The 19,351-nt window shown below is 34.3% G+C and overlaps 1 protein-coding gene across 3 annotated transcripts in view; it reads left to right on the forward strand.

Moving 5' to 3' along the window:
* LOC138694552 (proteasome adapter and scaffold protein ECM29) overlaps positions 1 to 19,351 on the forward strand; it is a 97,719-nt gene that overhangs the window by 13,572 nt on the left and 64,796 nt on the right. For all 3 annotated transcript variants that reach the window (XM_069818407.1, XM_069818406.1, XM_069818405.1), the window contains exons 4-11: positions 147 to 265; positions 634 to 783; positions 3,330 to 3,495; positions 6,871 to 7,010; positions 8,211 to 8,415; positions 8,983 to 9,068; positions 15,024 to 15,213; positions 17,370 to 17,671. In XM_069818407.1, coding sequence (XP_069674508.1) covers positions 147 to 265; positions 634 to 783; positions 3,330 to 3,495; positions 6,871 to 7,010; positions 8,211 to 8,415; positions 8,983 to 9,068; positions 15,024 to 15,213; positions 17,370 to 17,671 — 1,358 coding nt within the window. The remainder of the gene's footprint in view (positions 1 to 146; positions 266 to 633; positions 784 to 3,329; positions 3,496 to 6,870; positions 7,011 to 8,210; positions 8,416 to 8,982; positions 9,069 to 15,023; positions 15,214 to 17,369; positions 17,672 to 19,351) is intronic.

Here is a 19,351-nt window from a genome sequence, read left to right on the forward strand (position 1 = left end):
TTGAAACTTTTTTTATTCTTATTACATTATGGAAGGAAGAATATCCGTATATTTATAAAAGTTTTGTAACCTGATACATTGATCATTTTCATTATAGTAACAGAATAAAATGACTTTTTTGAATGCATTTCATGTTTCTCCTCCAGAATTTTACAATAATCTATATCAAGTTGGGATATCCGAGATTACCAATAGCAAAGCAGGCAGAATTAGTACCATGTGTTCTGAATGCTCTAGAAGGAAAACCTCAGTCACATCAGGACAGGTAAGATAAACTGAGTGTTACTGTATTGGGGTGGAATGAATTTAAAGTCAACAAAATTCATTTTCCAGTTTTTATTCGACAGATTGGTTACATAATTTTCAGATATTGACAGAGTAAAATATATTTAAACTTTGGGTTTGCAATATACAATCAGTTGTCATCTTCAGCGTAATTTTTGGCAGCATATAAGTACAGTTATGCTTTCAATAGGCCTAAATGTAACGTAATTGTAGTAACATTGTTTATTTATTATAGTTTTAGAGGATTAACAGTTGGTTGTTTAGTGGCTTAAGGTAAGGAGGGAAGTTCATAGTTATAACAACATATACGAAGGATGTGTACAAATTTCATGTTTTTCTTTTCTGCAGCCTTTTATTAATTCTGATGCCAGTACTTGGGCATGTGAATGTGCCAGCTGATCCAGAAAAGAGGAGTGTTCTGTTCGGTCTTAATGAACGTCCACATGTTTGCAAATTACTTTCAGACTTCATGCTGGATATGCTGTTACTTCCATATGGGTAAGTCCTGTTAAACTTTTTAAATTTTGAGTTTGTTCATGAAATTAAAAACATTTACTTGTAATACATAGTATCTCTCTTCCATGGAAAGTAATGTATGCACAGTATCTTGATATTTTTCACTCAATAAACAACACAGTTCCTTGTCAGAAAATTTTGTAAATGTTTCTGCCCATATGACTTAGTACAAAAAATCACAATGGCAACAGCGTAAAGGAGAAATATCTTTAAATGACAGTTGGCAAGGAAAACAGACATGGAACCACCAATTCTGGTTTTCTAATATAGAGTTTTAATTTTAAACTATTTGATATAAGTTGAGGCTACAAGGCTTTGTATAGGCCTACATCAGCTTCTTTTTACATCCTTGAATTCCCACCATTATTATCCTGCCTGGTTCTTTTCTTTGAACAAGCTGTGGAATCTTTATTCCAAAGTTAGCATCTCCCACTGAAGTATGAACCTTAATGAGTCTGTCTTTACTCTCGAGACCTCAAACTTTAGTAGAGAATATTATTTAGAGTAGATTGTAGTATATTTATGTAAAGACGCTTAGTTTTCAGGTTGCAGACCATCAAAATGGGATGCCTGAGTTTGGTTTTGAAGTCAGAAAGTATTCTTAAACTACCAAAATACAATAAAGCATAATTATTAATATAATATTGACATTAAAAAAAAAAAAAAAACTCTGTGAGGTGAAGAAATGTGGCGTCCATTGCTGTGGAATAATGATAAGAGCATGTCTGACAGAAACAAGCGGACCTGGGTTCAAAACCTAGTTTGAACAAGCTAGCTGGTTGAGGTTTTTTTCAGGGTTTTTCTCTCAAACTATTAAGAACAAATGCTGGGTAACTTTAGGCACTGGGCCCTGGACTCATTTCGCTGGCATATCACCAAGGGCAGGTATTTATGGAGATTAATTATTTTATCATTTGTGTTTTTTAATATTGGAGTTGGCGGAGATTGTTGGAGATTGATTTGTACTCTTGGCGGAGATTAATGGAAATTTTGGAAAACACAACATTATTTTGGAATTGCAATATGAAACAGTTATTCCATTGTGTTAGGTGGGAAATTTTTGGAAGCTTTAATAGATTCTTAACATTTCAAACTTGCAGTTATATCAAATTTAATTTTTTTATTTCCCTTAACTAAGCAAACACATCCTTAAAAAACCAACCAACAATGCTCTTGTAGACTTCAAACCTTTGATTAAACCAACCTTATAATATTTTTTTATTAAAAAATAGGACAGTCCAAATATACAAAATTACGTCTGTTTAAACAATACTAAATTGACAATAAATATTTAATTTAACAATAACAATAGAATTAGAACTCATTCCCTTTAAAAAATTTTTCAATACATATTTCAATTCAATTAGCTCATAATCTTGATACTCTAACAGAAGCAATCTTAATATCTACTAACCATTACAACATACAGACTTACAATATCCATTTGTTTGAGCCTAGCGAAAACCAAGGTAGCACAACCAATCTTCCAATCATTGGTTGAAATTATAACTATCATCACTGAACCCGAACATCAAACCCGCTCTTTAATCCCAGCTGATAGCTCCAGCTCTAGTCAAACACACAGACTGACCCAGAGCGCACCATCAGGCTGGCAACCAAGGAACATCAATGCATGCACATGCCACATCGAAAGTCCTCTTTTTTTTTTTAAACACACAAACTCTAAGATTATAAAGAAAGACCACTATACATATGATTACATTCTGCTTGATTACAAAGACAAACCACTCAGATATACCGTTACAAGTATTAATTCAGTATGAATATTACTTTCCAAATAATTAACATTAAAGGTTCGTTGGATTCTGATAAAGGTGCATTATGGCCAATAGGCAATATTTGTTGGATTGAGACTGTATTTAACACACATTCATTAAAAACGAAAAAAAAAAAAAAACTTGCAGTTCTCAAATTAACACTTTCAAATTATTAGTGAAATGTTGAATTATCAGTCTTTTGAGTTCACTAATGCAATGTAGGCTACTTGGATATATAACAAATTCAAGTGAAAAAAAAAAAAACTCAGAATATGAAATTCGCTGTAAAAGGACGCAATAGTAATAATTCGCGAATGTGTTCATATTTCGCTATTAGAACTCTATTTCGCGATTTGTCACGATTGTTTTATCCGCATATTATTAATCAGAATTACTTAATTGGTAGAGATTAGCAAAAATCTATTGTATATCTATTGTGTCGTGATTTTCGCGATCCCCATAAATACCTGGCCCTGTCGATAGACCATGGATTTCTTCATAGGTGATATATTCCTTATTGTGAAGAGCTTGAACGATTGTGGACCTGATTTTGTGATGCTTGGCATCGCGTAATGTCTCACCATGCGGGCAAGATCAAAGAATGTGAGCGAGAGTTTCTATCTCGTTGAAGCTATTGTAACTAATTTATCACTCTGCAGAGATGTAGAAAGATATTTGAACTTGCAAAGTACTGCTTAAAACAGTGATTGCTCAAGTAATCATAATGCATGTCTCAATTTGTGTTTTTAGCGCAACTGCGCAGCAGGATCAGCAGCAAGAACAGGCTCAGAGTGGTCAGCAGCAGGGTACAAGTAACAATTCTGTAACATCATTTCCTGTACCACCTGGTATGAGTGAATACAGCTTCAAGAGAGTTACTGCAGGGAGTCCGCTGAAGTCAGAAGAATTAGAACAGGTTTGTTGTACTTTCCCTGAGCATGTAAATTGACTTGCATGCAGTAATTTTTTGCCATGATGTGATTTATATCCTAAAATCATCACATTATAAAATTTCGCTCAATAAAAATAACATGGTATATGGAAAAGTTTGTTTTGCATTGTCTCCTCTCTAGCTTCCTGGTATGGCCCAGAAATTTCTTCATTCTTCTTCTTGTACTTAAAAACTCGGCAGATGATTTCCATACACGATATTATCTTCTGCATCTCAAATCTTGCATTGTCCTGTATTTAATATGCTGAATCAATGTAAATATGTAAATATTCTTCCAAGTAATCATGGTCTGTTGTCAGTTGGAAATGTGCTACTGTAGTTTTCTATGGGCACATCTGCAAGTTCGTTTGTCATCCTATATTTTCATACTTTTGTCCCATTAATTTTTCTTCGTTTTCTTATTTGCTTCAGTGAAGTCTCATTTTATAAACCTATGGATCAACAATTGGCTCTCTTCTGACAAAGGAAAAATTTTACAGTCTGTACAAAAGAAACCAAATAACCTGGAAATGTACAAAAACTTGCCCAGACATGTTCAAACATTTTTAACAAGAGCCAAAACAGGTTACATTGTCACACAATTGTACCTACACCGATTTCACATTTCTGATAATCCTACTTGTCTGTGGTGTAATAATCACGATGAAGATCTGGAATACATTCTTCTATACTGTCCATCCATAAATCACAAAAGAAGTAAATTAAAATCATCAGTACCAGTTGCAGAAGAGACAGCCCTGCAGTATATAATGACTACACCCCATCTCTGGCTACTAGCAACAGGTATCTATAATGAACACTGATCAAAATACCCCTCATTTCTCGTGAAAAACAAAAATTGAATAGACTACAGTGGACTATAGTGGACTTTATGTTGTCAGCAAACAGCTGGATACACTAAGAAGATTGATTGATTGATTATTTGCGTAGCTTGTTCCACTGTTGTGATTAGTCTTGTTTGTTTTTCCCCCTCCCTCTAATGGCGAGTAATACTTGACTGTCATTCACCCATATGAAGTCAGTTGTGTCGACCAATTTACGACAAAGTCGTTGCCCGGAGTGCATCATAAGAGGCTGATCTACACTACACTCGTGATGAGATGAGATGATGATGGACATTTGATAGGATGTCACAGGGTAAGTGGAGCTGCCAGAGACCATGGGTTTGCCCAACGCAAGTCATAAATTGAGGGTATGCCAGGAATCGAACCTGTGTCCGCAGGTTTATGAGTCCATTGCTCTAGCATGATTAGTTTTATATATGTTTGTATTTTTCTATTGAGTTGTTAGCTGGCATTATTATTCCTGTGCTCCCTTTTCGGCTAAGGTGCCTGCAGCTTCAGTTGCTATTAATCCTATGTATGCCAGAATTCATTGTAACACTAGGCCTTTTAACGTAGATTTCAAAATTTTGCTTAATATTCTTATTTCATGGAGTTTGTTATGTGGTTATTATAATTCATAGCCACCGGCATAGCTCAGTCGGCTGAGGTGCTTTCATGCTGATTTGGTGTTTTGCTCGGGTGTTGATTCGATTCCTGCTTGGACTGATTACCTGGTTGAGTTTTTCTCGAGGTTTTCCCCAACTGTAAAGTGAATGGCAGGTAATCTATGGTGAATCCTCGACCTCATCTCGCTATCATCAATATCAACGCTAAATAATCTAGTAGTTGATACAGCATCGTTAAATAACCAACTAAAAAAATTTTAATAATTGCATTTGTAGCTGTCCTAGAGTTCATTAGTATTACTACCTATTTTGTTTTAATGATTGGTATAGGTTACTATGTTTTCCAGTGCTTGGTCAACTGCTATAATTTTGGCATCACAGTTTTTGGTATTGGGTAGAGATATGATATGGAGAAGAATATTCACAAAATGCTTTTTTTAAGATGTAAACAATTGATGTATATTTTTCTTCACTTATCTTCTGAATATTTATTTTGTAACATTTTTGATGTTAAACTTTTTAGTTCCACTGGATGTTCTTCATGTTTAATTGATTTTCTTATGTCCAGTTTTGCTTATGCCTGTATATATTGTAGAAGATATGTAAAATTTAGTGGTGGTGTTAGTTTGGATTTATAAGGCAAGTCCGTAAGTAAGTTACAAGTCAAAGTAGCAAACTACACTTTTGAATGAGATACCTGATATTATCAGAGCTAGATGGGATTGTTATCCTGGTGTCAAGGTAACAGATGTGCACACAGGTGACACAAGAGAAACAAAGAAACCACTTGTAAGATGGCAGCGCCTCTACACAAGTATACCATTGTCAAGTAACTCTGTGTTGAGTGATTTTTCTGGACAAAAAGTCTGGCAGCAAAGAATATTCATAAAGAATTGGTGCCTGGTGTGGTGAGCCTTGCTGTTTACAATTGAGTGCAGAAATTCTCTGAATGGTAGACAAGTATTGAACACAGAGTTGTTCAGCCAATGGAAATTGTCACGGAGGCAAATATGCAACAGGTTGGTGACTTGATCCAAGCAGACATGAAGAAGGGGGCGATATGCGAGCCCAAGACAAAGCATGCATCAATATTCGGATCGAGTCATCAGTGTGCACTCATGCAGAGGTGTTATGATCTTGCAACTGCTCCTTCTTTGTTTTTCTTGTGCACACATCAGTAAAACTACCATCTAGCAGTGACAGTTTCAGACACCTTATTCAGAAATGTAGGTTGCTCTTTCAATTTGTAACTTACTGACTCTCCCTCGTATATCATTATAGACCTATGTTTCAATACTGTTACATAATTATGTTTGTTTCTGTGTACCATTTAGGTTTATTTTGTTGTACTTTAATTTTGGCTTTTTTTTATCGTATTCTTTGGCAATGGATATATTATGAAGTTTGCTAGGTTAAATTGAGTATTGTGAAATGCTGCAGTTTCTAATCATGAGGGAAGAATTTCATTGTTTTTTAAGTATGGTACTTTTTCTGTAAACATGGGAGTTGATAGAGGTATGTTTTATATGCACTTCAACAACAGAATTTTGACAGAATTTGTAAACATTTGTTAGTGTTCTCGTACATTATATTCTAGTTTGTGGTGTCAGAAGGACTGTCTGATAATGATCTAGGTTGTATTTACTCCTTTAATAATGTTACTGTGTAATTTTTTCTCTGTAATTCCGTGGAATACTTTGTTGTACATGACTTCTTTTCTTTGATATTGTACTATATAGATTCACGCTTCTCTATTTCCAGACAAGACAAAGTGTTTTCTTAATTTCTTGTAGTATGAATTGTTAAAGCTCTACAAATGAAAGTAAAAATGGAATGTGCATACTTTTTTTTTTTTTTGATACTTATGTCTCAATATGTTTCCATTTCAGACCAAATTGGGTATTGTGAAATTTCTAGCTGGTGGAGTAATGGCTGATTCTGACATTCTTTGTCATTTGATTGTGGCAGCTGCAGATACAAGATTTAATGTTGCTAATGCTGCTGACATGGAACTGAAAAAGATTGTTGGGTAAGTAAATGGATTTATAGGAAAGATAATTTAATTTAATGTGTGACTAAAAAAAGACAAAGACTAAAATATAAGCATTTACAGGAAAATATTCGAAATGAGAAAAATCTTAATAGCAGACGTCCCTGTAGAATAGATCAGAGATTTAAAACAGTTTAAAGTTATTGAATGTAAAATATATCAATGTTTATACTATAGTTAAATGAGCTTTGTATGGTAAAGCCAACATTGGCTTGTGGTTTCATAATGTAATAGCAGTACTCATAATTCTTTATGGAGCTGAGTATTGGATCCTGATACAACACTAAACCAATATGATACAGACAGCAGAGATAAGTTTCTTGAGATCAATTTTGGATATGCAAGAGCTGATCGAATGAGAAATGAAGATATCGACAAAAATTAAACACACTATATAGTCTGGAAGACGAAATAACAAAATATCAACAAAAACAGATGGAAAATCTAAAATGGACAGTGACAGATTCCTGAAACGAATCTTGAACTATAGAGCTAAGGGGAGGAGAGAGAGAGAGGATTGTCACAGAAAAGGTGGAGAGAACAGTTTTAAATCCTTGAAGACTGAACAGTCTAAAGAGAAAATGACTGAAGATGATGATGATGATGATGATGATGATGATGATGATGATGCTACTGCTGCTTGTATGAGAAGATCTTTGTTCTATAAGATAACTTTTGGCTTTAGAAACAGTCTGTGGATTATCATTTATCCAGATGAAATCGGTAAGCCAAGTTAAATCTCGTTACTTCTTCACTTGATCTGGTATAAGTGTGAAGAAAGTTGAGTGTTTTTTTTTTATGTGAAACAAAGATATCAATTATAGAAAGTTTTATATTGTTGTCTGGTGCACCATCTACCTCTTAAAGCCAGCAGCTAACTGTTCCATTAGTAGTAATTGTGGCAGCATAGCAGAGACATGTATGTTCCCTAACTACAGCAGTTTTGTTCTTAGCTCAACAATATTAATCTTTTAACAATAGGTTAAAGTAAAACTTGCTTACATATACATATATGTCTCTGCTGATCCTGTAAAAGAAATTACAAGGTTGCTGTGGGTGTTCGAGAATCACTGGCTTAGATGTTGTAGTAAATGAAAATTATTATAATGAAATTAATTAGTGAAGTTTCATCGAGTGAGAAGTTCCTATGTTCAGTCAGTGTATTTCCTTTGGTTTCAGATTATTAGACTGGGGTAGTATCAACTTAACAGCCCCACTTTATTCATTATTTTTGGGGACACAGCTCTTGACTAAAAAATCACGTCTTAATACTTTCAAGGCAGAACATCATCGTTCTCCAGCCAGTACACGAATACGGCTTAAAATTTTGCCATATCTTTGTAAATCCAGAGGACCTGCTCTTGTTTTCCCAGCCTGTATTCAAGTAAGTGTATCTGATATAATTTTTGTCTTTTGTGCCTAAAATGGGGAAAACATTTATTTCAGAATTTTGTCTTGTTTAAGATTAGTTGGAAACTTTTTCCATAAATATAGAAGTTACTGAATCATTGAAATATTACATCTTCTATTATGAATAGTTGAATTGTTTAAATTCAGTTAGAATGTGAAGTGTGGTATTAGCACTGCATTAGTACAATTACATATTGAGCTAAATGACTTTGTCAAATGCCTGGCATTAGAAAATAACAACATATTGATCTAAAATTTGTGTTTTCAGTTGAAATTTTTGATGAATAAAATTGAAATGATTCAAAATTGTCTGCTTGTGAAATGCCTGTTCATCTGTAACAAAATGCTTAATCTTGTCTTTTTACAGAGAGAATCCACAGAAAAATGTTTTATATGTTTTTCATGTATACATTAAACAGATCAAAAACACATTTCCAAATTTTGTTATCTATATTAGATTATAAGGATATTTAAGTTAAAAAAAATTATAATCACTTTGAACTCTTTGATTTTGATTTTATGCTTGTTTTGTATGTTACAGGTGTTTTTTGATTCGTTATATGGAACCAATACAAATCCCAGATTGAAGAATATGGCTTTACAATTTTCAATGGTCATCATTTTAGGGTTAGTTTTGAGAAATTTTTATTGGTTTTAGGATTCTTCATGTGAATTTTTTTTATAGTATATATTAGAGAACGTTTGATTTCATCATTTTCTTTGCTATATAAATAGTATATGTTTACTTATGCATAAGTCGTACTTACATATAAGATAGATTGCGTTTATTAATTTGGTGCAGAATACTGACTTTTATCAAGATGTAGTTGATGAAACACCATTGTGGTAAGAGTTCATAAAATTATAGAGAATTCTTGCTATTGTTAGTATATGTATTATAACAAATTAAATATTAATCATGTAATGATATTGCACTAATATAAATAGCATATTGAGTCTGTTTTTTTTTATAGAATTAGAACAATATGGCTGTAGACCTGGAAGATTCTCTTACTCTGTTTGTCTGTTATGCTTGGCAACCCTACCCCTGAAATATTGTGTACATAGGTATTAACCTCAGTTGTGAAATAAGTTTAAATCTCGACATAGTAGTAAAAAATGACAAGAATAATTAATAATTTGGAAAACATAAGTCCTGATGCAATTCTTGTTTAATATTATATAAGTAATGAATATGACATATTTTAATAAATATATTGCAATATGATATAGTAAATATTAATGTTTATTGTAATACTGTAGATTCCAGTTTTCAGAATTCTTGGTTTCAAACCATCATTCTTGGCAGAAAAAAAATTTATAAATGCATGGACATCATAAATGGATTAATGAAATCTTCTCTTGTCCAAAGACATACTTGCATTCTCGTATATAAGACCTTAGTAAGACCTGTCCTATGTTATGGGAATGAAGTCTGAACTTTATGGAAAGGTGATGGAAGCATAATGACAGAGCGTTTAGAATAGAAAGTGTGGTAACTCGGCAAGGGTCTAATGGGACTTTTAAACCCCTAGTGTCGCCATGGCAACTGAGCGAAACATTGGCATGGCGATCGTTCTAAGATTGCAGTTTTCCTCTTAATACTATGGACAGAGCAGGTAGAACTCGTTCTGCTATGGAATTATGATATTTCTTGTGGTGTTTGGGTGATTTTTTATTCTGCCGTTTATGTGAGCGAGTAGTAATAAGCCTAATTGTTTTGTTCTTGATGTAAATCCAATTATACTGTATAATCTGTAAGGAAGAGACGTTTCTTTTATCCATCCATAGACTAGACTATTTTTCAGAAGTGGTACAGAGCAATTCCACGAACACAGAAAACTGTATGCTCGTTCTTATATATTTTGTGATGTCCATTTTTCTGCGGTTTTGATTGTGATTTTTTAAAATCATGATTTATTTAACGACGCTTGCAACTGCAGAGGTTATATCAGCTTCGCCGGTGTGTCAGAATTTTGTCCCACAGGAGTTTTTTTTTACATGCCAGTAAATCTACTGACATGAGCCTGTCGCACTTAAACACACTTAAATGCAATCGATCTCGGCAGGGATCGAACCCGCAATGTCGAGCGTAGAATGCCAGCACTATACCAACTGCACTACCAAGGACAACTTTTGATTGTGAGAGCCGATAAATTTATTATTGCCAGTAAAGAGGTAGGACTTCCACGCAAGAACAGGTGACCAAAACTGTATGCCATAACACATATTTTCCCAAACATGCCTCAATATCTTAAAAAAAGAAAAGAAGAGAAAACATTCAACGAAGAGGACATCAATCCTTTCTCATAACAATGTACCCTTACCAAATACCATCTGGCTATGACCAATTCCATTGACGCTAAATAACCCAGCAGTTGATACAGCATCGTTAAATATCCGAGTAAAAAATAATTGGATGTGACACGCGAAAATCAAAGAATACCTTAGCTAATCATGCACTTGTATGCATTTATGTGCCATTACTCCACACCTGAATGACCAAAATTATGTCTAGTTACATTGACCGTAATTCTTTCCAGTGAATGAACTCCAGACCAGCATTTCAGCTGTTCAGTGTGAGTTTTTCAAAATCGATACATTTTTTAGAGTCATAAACTATAATGGGTTCCAGGAAAGTGAAAATACAAAAGAATTCAAAGGTGAATGAACGACCTTGCAGATACGCTGAACTCAAAGACTCCCTTGTCTGCCCTGTACAAAGGATTCTAGCATTACACGATTTTAGAAAATATATGACACGTAATTGACAGTACAAAGAACACGTTTGCCTAAGAAAGAACCCTTGAATTATTTAGAGTAACAATATAGAGCACTAGCAAAATATATTAATTCTTGTGGAATAGCAGATTTAAATATATTCTGACAGAAAAAAATTAACTAGGATCCTCTAGAGCTACATTTTGGAATTAGGAAATGATTATCTTGTGATGATTACCATAGACTTTCTACATCTGAACATTTTTCAATCTATGTGCCGGCTAAAAAATTTGCTATATTAAAGTGCTAATTGTGAACTCCTAATTGAATCGAAGCACCTAGCTTCTACTTCATTAAATATGCATGTTTAATTATTAATTATTTTATTTTTAATAATAGCACTTTAGTCATAATTAACGTAAAAGTTATTTCTGCAACAAAAGTACAGTATAATTCTACTTTGCATCTAGGCTAGAACTTAATCTGGTTTACAGTTTTATTACATTTGTTTATTACGTTTCCACATCATAAGAGATTTCTAATTGAGCATATGAGAAAGTAATAGATCTCATGGAAAAGTCGTTAATTTAATATTCTCCAATAAGTAACATACAACTACTTAATACAGTGCTACCAAATTGTTTTAATTTTACAAAACACAAAATAACCTAGGTATTTCAAAAGATCAAAACTTACGTTAGCATAGATATAATATTGAAGCTTAATTTATGAGTCTAAGTTGCACGTAATATTTTTTGTTTCCCTGAATTACATATAAACCAGATACAACTGCAACTAATGACTAAATAGTAGATAAAAACTATTGGTGAAAATGAAGTGTCTCCTTTATTATATTACATTCTTTCTTGTGTATAAAAACTATAATTTCATGTCAATGCGTACTTTATAATGCCATAAAAATGTTCAGTTTTGCGATGCTATATATTTTTTTTGCGTCTTTCTGGCTGAAGCTGGCACAATGTTCCATTTTTCGGTTATTATATTTACTATTCAGGGTTGTGTTGTATAACTCACAATTTGTTAATGTGGTAATATTAAATTTTTAAAGAAGTAAAATATTGTAACTAAGTACTCTACAATACATTCTTATCTAATGGGTAATTTTAAAAACCTTTTGCATTCACTTGAATAGCGATCCTGAAACTGGGCATGGAAAACAGGGCTAGCGCCACTTGGCGACGAACCACTGAACTAGAGGAAGTAACGTCACTTTCTCTTCTACCCTCTCTGATAATGATGATGGATGATCAAGTACTGAATAGCTGGGTGTATCAGGTGGGATTCCAAACGAAATGAAGTTATTTTACATGAACCAGTACTGGGTTAGATGCATAAATATATCAAAATGACTAGCTTCAACAAAGAGGGAAATGAACACTGGGGCAAGAAAACTTTTTCTGACCATAATACTTCTTTTAGGACTATAATCTTGTGGTGGTGGTAGTGGGGGCGGTGATTTATTTTTATTGTTATATTATACTTGACGTCAGTTATATTGGTACATACACAACACTTCAAGCAGAATTTCTCTTTCATCCATTTATTTAAGATTGCCAAGAGTAACAGATCTAACAGACTAGTTTAATCTTCTAGAGCCTGAGTGACATTATTCTGAAGATAGATAGAACCTGCTTATAGTTCTGAATTGTTGAAGTTAAATTTCCACTAATGACTGCTAAATCTAATCGCAATGAAAGTGTGAAATCTTACAGGTTTCAGTAGTTTTTGTTACACTATCAAAAATTGAAGAATTTAATTTCATATTATATAATAGTACCATGTTGAATACAGTGAAATTCTGAATTCGTGCAGCTTAAATATTGTTGCAGGGGTGGGCAGACTTCAGTTGAAAGCATAATTGGCCCATCAAGCTAAATTCATTAGTTTATTTAATCTTATACATAGAGAAAGGTATATCACAAATCTACTAATACTGTGACATTGGTGGGTTTCAGATCAGTATTTTCTCTGCTTCGATCACTGAATGAGTATGGGTGTCCATGGTCCGTTCACTGGAAAGTTTTCCCACCCCTGCATTATTGGAATATGGTAAAACAGGATCAAATGTTAATTGTTTTTATCCATATTTCACAGTTATTATTTAATATATTCATTGTAATAGTTTTTCCAGCAAATGTCGACTAGAAAAAAATACACTTATTTTCTTTCAGTTTTCTGTTTTCGTTTTATTTTTTTAATTTAATGATATGTATTAATATAAGTTATTTCCTTGAGACAAGAACTGCGTGTCTCTACCTAAAAGTAAAATTCTAAAACTATGATTTAAAATAACAAATGAAGATAGGTTTGCAACATATTCGTTCATGTGAAGCATAGCACATAAATTCTAAATTTATCTTTGTAGATCGAACTTAAGAACAACTAACAAAATATGGCCATACATTAACTTTATGTTCTATTTGGCATGTTTAATTCAGTAAATCTCAGAGTGGCAACATATATAGAAAGTCAGTGGTTTCTTTATCATATGGAATTAATTTTGTTACATGGGCCCTATTCTATTGTGTACATTACAAGTTACTAGTGAAAATTTATGAAGTATGGAATTGTGTTTTTCTGTTCCACGAAAGAATTAAAATGTCTTAATACATTACCAGTGAATCGCTACAAGTGACATCGTATCAGTAAACATACTATGTCATAATATGAAACAGCTATTATCTTCGTATTTCATTCATTGAATTAGGTTATATTTTCTCTCCTTAATCATAATGTTGTATTTTAAGGTAGGTTATGCCGCAAAGATTCGTAGTAGTGTAATATTTCTATGAATTTCATAATCCTGCAGTGATATTTTAGTTTACTACTTTGATAATGAAAAATTACTTCCATATTATTATCATCATGTTTTTCCACAATCTTTGTATGTGCTCCAATATAGTTTCCCATATTAGTCAACAGATGCCGCTAATTATCATCTTCATTTTAATTGTTACGAAATTGCTTACGTTGTAAAATTATTAAAATTGTGCCAAAGAAGACGAGATTATTTCTTTTGAAGGAAATAGAAGCAAGAAAATGTATTCTAGACATATTTATGAAAATATTTCTTAATATTATGAAATAAATAGATTTAAATAGCACTGCACATGTATGTATTAGCCTTCTTCCATTGGTAGAGAATACTTGATAATTCACTGGTAAGTTACAGGTACTAGTACTTTAGTGGAACACAATCATAAAGCTTCACTTGTAATTTGTAAGTATGGAGTAGTTAAAGTACAACTGTAGAAAACTGTTTCGTGAAACAGAAACTCTAGTATTTGTACTACTTACTGTACTAGAGAATTCACTTGTAATGTGCAAGACCATATCTTTGTGGATTAAGCACTTGTATTGTAATGACAGTTCACAATATGAAAATACAGTTCGTATACTTCATGTGGTAACTGCCATGAGAACATACTTAGTTCTTTGAATATAGGCTTTCATGGCTGGTATCTATAGATAAAGGATTCTTCTGGCTGAGAGGCTGTGATCTACTGATAGTGTTGCATCCAGACATTTCTTATACAGCTATAGTAGACATCTTCAATGGCAAGGCACACGTGGACAAAGTGATCTCTGTGTACCAGGTGCAGTTGAGGAGATCACTTCTGCCTGCATGTGCCTTGCCATTGAAGATGTTTACTGTAGCTGTAGACGAAATGACTGGATGCAACACAGCCAGCAGACTATGACGTCTCAGCCCGAAAAATACTTCATCTAAACTTTGTTCTTGCACAAAGAAATTTGAAATGAAAGTTCGACATTTCATGTTATTTTCATGTTATGAGGTGTAAAGTACTTGAAGCTTTTGTTAAAAGTTTTGATTTACAGGGCTAATATTCAGCGCCTGACGCCAGTTGCTGGAGTATTATTATCTGGACTGCTAAAGTTGATAGCTGAGGACGACAATTCCCTCAAGATGCTTGCATACAGTGCTACTGGGAAATTGGGCAACAGAATTCCTCACTTAGTGAACAAAGATCTTGCGTTGCTTCAGACATTCTTTGAAGCTTTGTCTCAGGTATAAATATACATTAAAATTTAATGTTAAAAAGGTTGCTTGTAGTATACGTTCCTTCAAGATACAGATCACTAACAGTGATCATTATCATCACTGCCTCGATTTTTATGGCATGTGTTTCCTTAATATTTTACAGACGGTGCTAACTTATAAACTGTGATTATGGCACCCAGGTTGCAGAAATGTATAATTAATACATAATTTTTTTGTCTTGTGCAGCTGGTTATGAAAATCTTTGGAGTACTCTTTTCGTTGGTTCATTCTTTATTTGTTAGCCATAATGGTGCCAAACTGTTGAAGAGCACAATACTACTTGTACAACAGAAGCAGATGCAATAGTGTAAGAGAATTCTTTGCTTTTTAACTGAATGAACCAGAATGTCAATACTTTAATGTATATTATAATTTATTATACTTCTGATGATATGATATTGTCAACATCAGTATCTGTTATGTTATGCCTTCATATTCCTGTAGTTAGGTCACACCATAACTCTCTATTTACATTTTCCTACCATTTTATTGCTATTCCGCAGGTATGTTAAACTAATATTTCCTTGATATTTGTCCTACATTCCTTTGCTTACTTGCTAATTTTAAAATTCGCCTCTTTTTAAATGTCATCTGCAATATTTTCTATATCTTTCTATCCTCCTTTAATTATTAATTCTGTCCTACTTTTTATGTCACCACTGTTTTCTCTAGAACCATCCTTTTTTTCTTTGATATCTATAATTTACTACTACAAGTTGTAAAATTTCTCTATTTACTTCCCAGTTTTCTTTTACCCAGTTCCACTTCATTATTCTATTATACTTATCAGTAAAGCCCGGTTTTCTAAGCACATCAAACAGTAAAATAAGCAAACAAATAAGCACGAAAAATGCTGAAAATAAGCAGCAAAGTAAGCAAAAACAAATACAGTAAAATAAGCACGAAAAATGGTGAAAATAAGCACAAAAATAAGCAAAAACAAATACGAGGATGGACCCAAAAGTAACCGGACTGAACTGTTGCACGCACATGCTTTGTAGTTACGAGTTGTGCTGTTAGGTGGTGTTAGTTTGGGGTCTCCCACGACTGTTAGGGAGCTGGTGTCAGTCTGAGTTAAGTGGTTTGTTTGTGGTGCTGTGTTGTTTGCGTTCCTGTTTCAACTGATGGCAATTAGTGAGATGGCCGACCACAAGGAACAAAGAGTGTGTGTGAAATTTTGTTTTCTGTTAATGAAAACTGCAGCCGAGACCATTGGGATGCTTCGGCAAGCCTTTAAAGATGGTTTTCCCATTTCAAATCTGGCAACATGTCAACTGAAGACAACATGCCTCGGGCGTCCTTCGACAGGAAGAAATGACGAAAACATTGCCAAAATCAAACGTGCAATTGATGAAGATCATCGAAAGACCATTGACGAAGTTTCTGAGCAAACGAACCTGTCATGGAGCATGGTCCAGCAAATTTTAACTGAAGATTTGCACATGAGACGGGTGTCTGCAAAATTTGTTCCTCGGTTACTCACAGATGACCAAAGAGAAAACTGCGTGAGAGTTTGCCGTGACTTGAAGAGTGAAGTGCAGAACGATCCAAATTTTCTTAAAAGAATTGTGACTGGGGATGAATCTTGGTGCTATGGGTACGATCCAGAATCAAAGCAAGCATCGAGCCAGTGGAAAACTCCAAATTCACCACGATCCAAGAAAGCATGTCAATGAGGATGGCGAGACCTCATACATGAATATTTGTATCTATCTATGTTAACAGTATTCAATAAACTGTTGTCGAAAATGACCATAAAGTCATTTAAATATGTGCTCCTGCATGCATGACTTACATGTCTGAAATGCAGGTTAGTCCATTAATGATACAAAGGAGGAGAGTTCAACTAGTACCGTGAATTGGGTCTCGGCATAGCTCAGATGGAATGAGCGCTCAGCGTGCTCAGTGCCAGAACGAATTTTTCTCTTAATAGTATGGTAATGACTTGTTTGCTGCAGTGTGTTTTGAAGAAGTTTGGAACAGCAACAAACATTTCATTTCGAGCAGCCTGAAACTGTTTGCCACAATGTGGGCCTACCCTTAAAAAGTTATAATCATTACATATTTTCTTTGTGCATAAGTTTGTAATTGTTTAATTAACATTTTATCCATTATTCCCATAGGAAGAGCAGGAAACTCGAATGTCTGTACGAGAGGCCCTTCTCAGCATGGTAGAAGCATTTCATATTGGTATGGATTATGAAAATCAACAGCAACAGAGTTCTGAGAATGGCAAAGCATCTTCAGGTGGAAATGGGTCTACAGCAGACAGTCAGCGTCAGATCATGATGCAGGCTTTGTTGGCAAGTCAGGTGGAATCAAATGAGCCAATGGCTAGATTTGTTGCTGTGAGATATGCTTCTTCTGTTTTTCCTTTAAACCATGCTCCTTCAAGATATTTATTACTCTTAGCAAGTGGAGATAGGTGAGTGATTGTGAGCATTTTATATTTTATTTAGGAAGTAATAAGTATTTACAAGGACATCTTTCGTTACAGGAAATTACTATATATACTGTGTGACACTCATTTTTCTACAGTACTCAGTACTTTAAACAAATGTTGCAATATTGAAAGTTAGGGATGCAGAATTTAGCATCCAAAAATAAATGTCTTGAGAAAAAAACAGATAGTAGACCTAAATGATACTTCCAAACACAACCGAATAGAATCAAACTAATAATAATTTAATGTGAAGAATGGATAGAATGGAGAAAAATTCTCTCTGGCGCCAGGACCCGAACCCAGGTTTTCAGTTTTACGTGCTGACGCTTTATCCACTAAACCACACCGGATTCTAGTTCCAATGCCAGATTGAATCCTTCTCAGTTTAAGTTCTACCTCTGTGTTTTCCATTTGGTGGCCTACCCTCATGTACAATGTCACAAAATATGTGACAATGGCGCAATGTCCAACTCACTATGTACAGAGGTGCACTCGTTACAAGTGACTAAGTGGCTGGGATTCGATGGAATAAGTACTGTCTTGATTACTTATGCGTATCATATTACTATGATGTACCGAAGTACATATGATATTTCAGTGCAGGAATTCTGTATTACCATATGGTGAAGAATGGGTAGAACGGAGAAAAGGCTTAGTGGATAAAGCATCAGCACCATCATAGTAGTATGATACAACTAAGTAATCACTTCGTGATTCAAGACGGCTCTTATTCCGTCAGATCCTGGTCACTTAGTCACTCGTAATGAGTGCACCTCTGTACATAGTGTGTTGGACACTGTGACATAGTACATGAGGGTAGGCAACTAAAGGGAAAACAGAGAGGTAGAACTTAAACTTAGAAGGATTCAATCCGGCATCGGAACTGGAATCTGGTGTGGCTTAGTGGATAAAGCGTCAGCACGTAGAGCTGAAAATCCGGGTTCGGGTCCCGGCGCCAGAGAGAGAATTTTTCTCCGTTCGACCCATTCTTCACCATATGGTAAAGGAGAATTCCTGCACTGAAATATCATCCGTACTTTGGTACATCATAGTAATAATTTGATGTGTTCATATTCGTGCTTATAGAAATGTTATTTGTATTGTCTCGTAAAGTGAGGTTTGTGGTAGATACAGCCAGTATCAGTAATAAACAAACTGCAGAGAGGCAGTAAAAAATAAAGTTTGGAACCCTGTGGCTTTGGTGCAAGGTTGCACTCCTCATACTGTACAAAATTCTGAATTGAAGTGTTTTATTGACCAAGTGATGAAAAAGCAAAATGAGTGACTATTACCACATTATTTGCAGTGCAGTTTTCATAAAGTTCTTATGGTTCACATTTCTTCATTATTCCCCATAATGAAGTAGTTGGCAAACCATGCTTTTTTGCCATATACAACAGTCTTATTTGAAGATTAGCCTCGAGATCCCTTATTATTTTCACTTTCTGTCTGATAGTTCTTCCATTTATTCGCCATTATAACAATGTGTAAACAGCAATTAAAAAGCTTGAAAACTGGATTCACACAACTTGCGAAAACAAAACAAGCAAAACAGCCCCTCTGTGAAAGCATTGCAAAGAAAGACCATAAAGAATGATAAAGAATAATGCTTCTGCATGGAGCCACATTGCTGTTGATTGAGATGCATACCAAGTATGCTGG

The sequence above is a fragment of the Periplaneta americana genome, chromosome 2, assembly GCF_040183065.1.
Source record: "Periplaneta americana isolate PAMFEO1 chromosome 2, P.americana_PAMFEO1_priV1, whole genome shotgun sequence".
NCBI classification, from domain to species: domain Eukaryota; kingdom Metazoa; phylum Arthropoda; class Insecta; order Blattodea; family Blattidae; genus Periplaneta; species Periplaneta americana.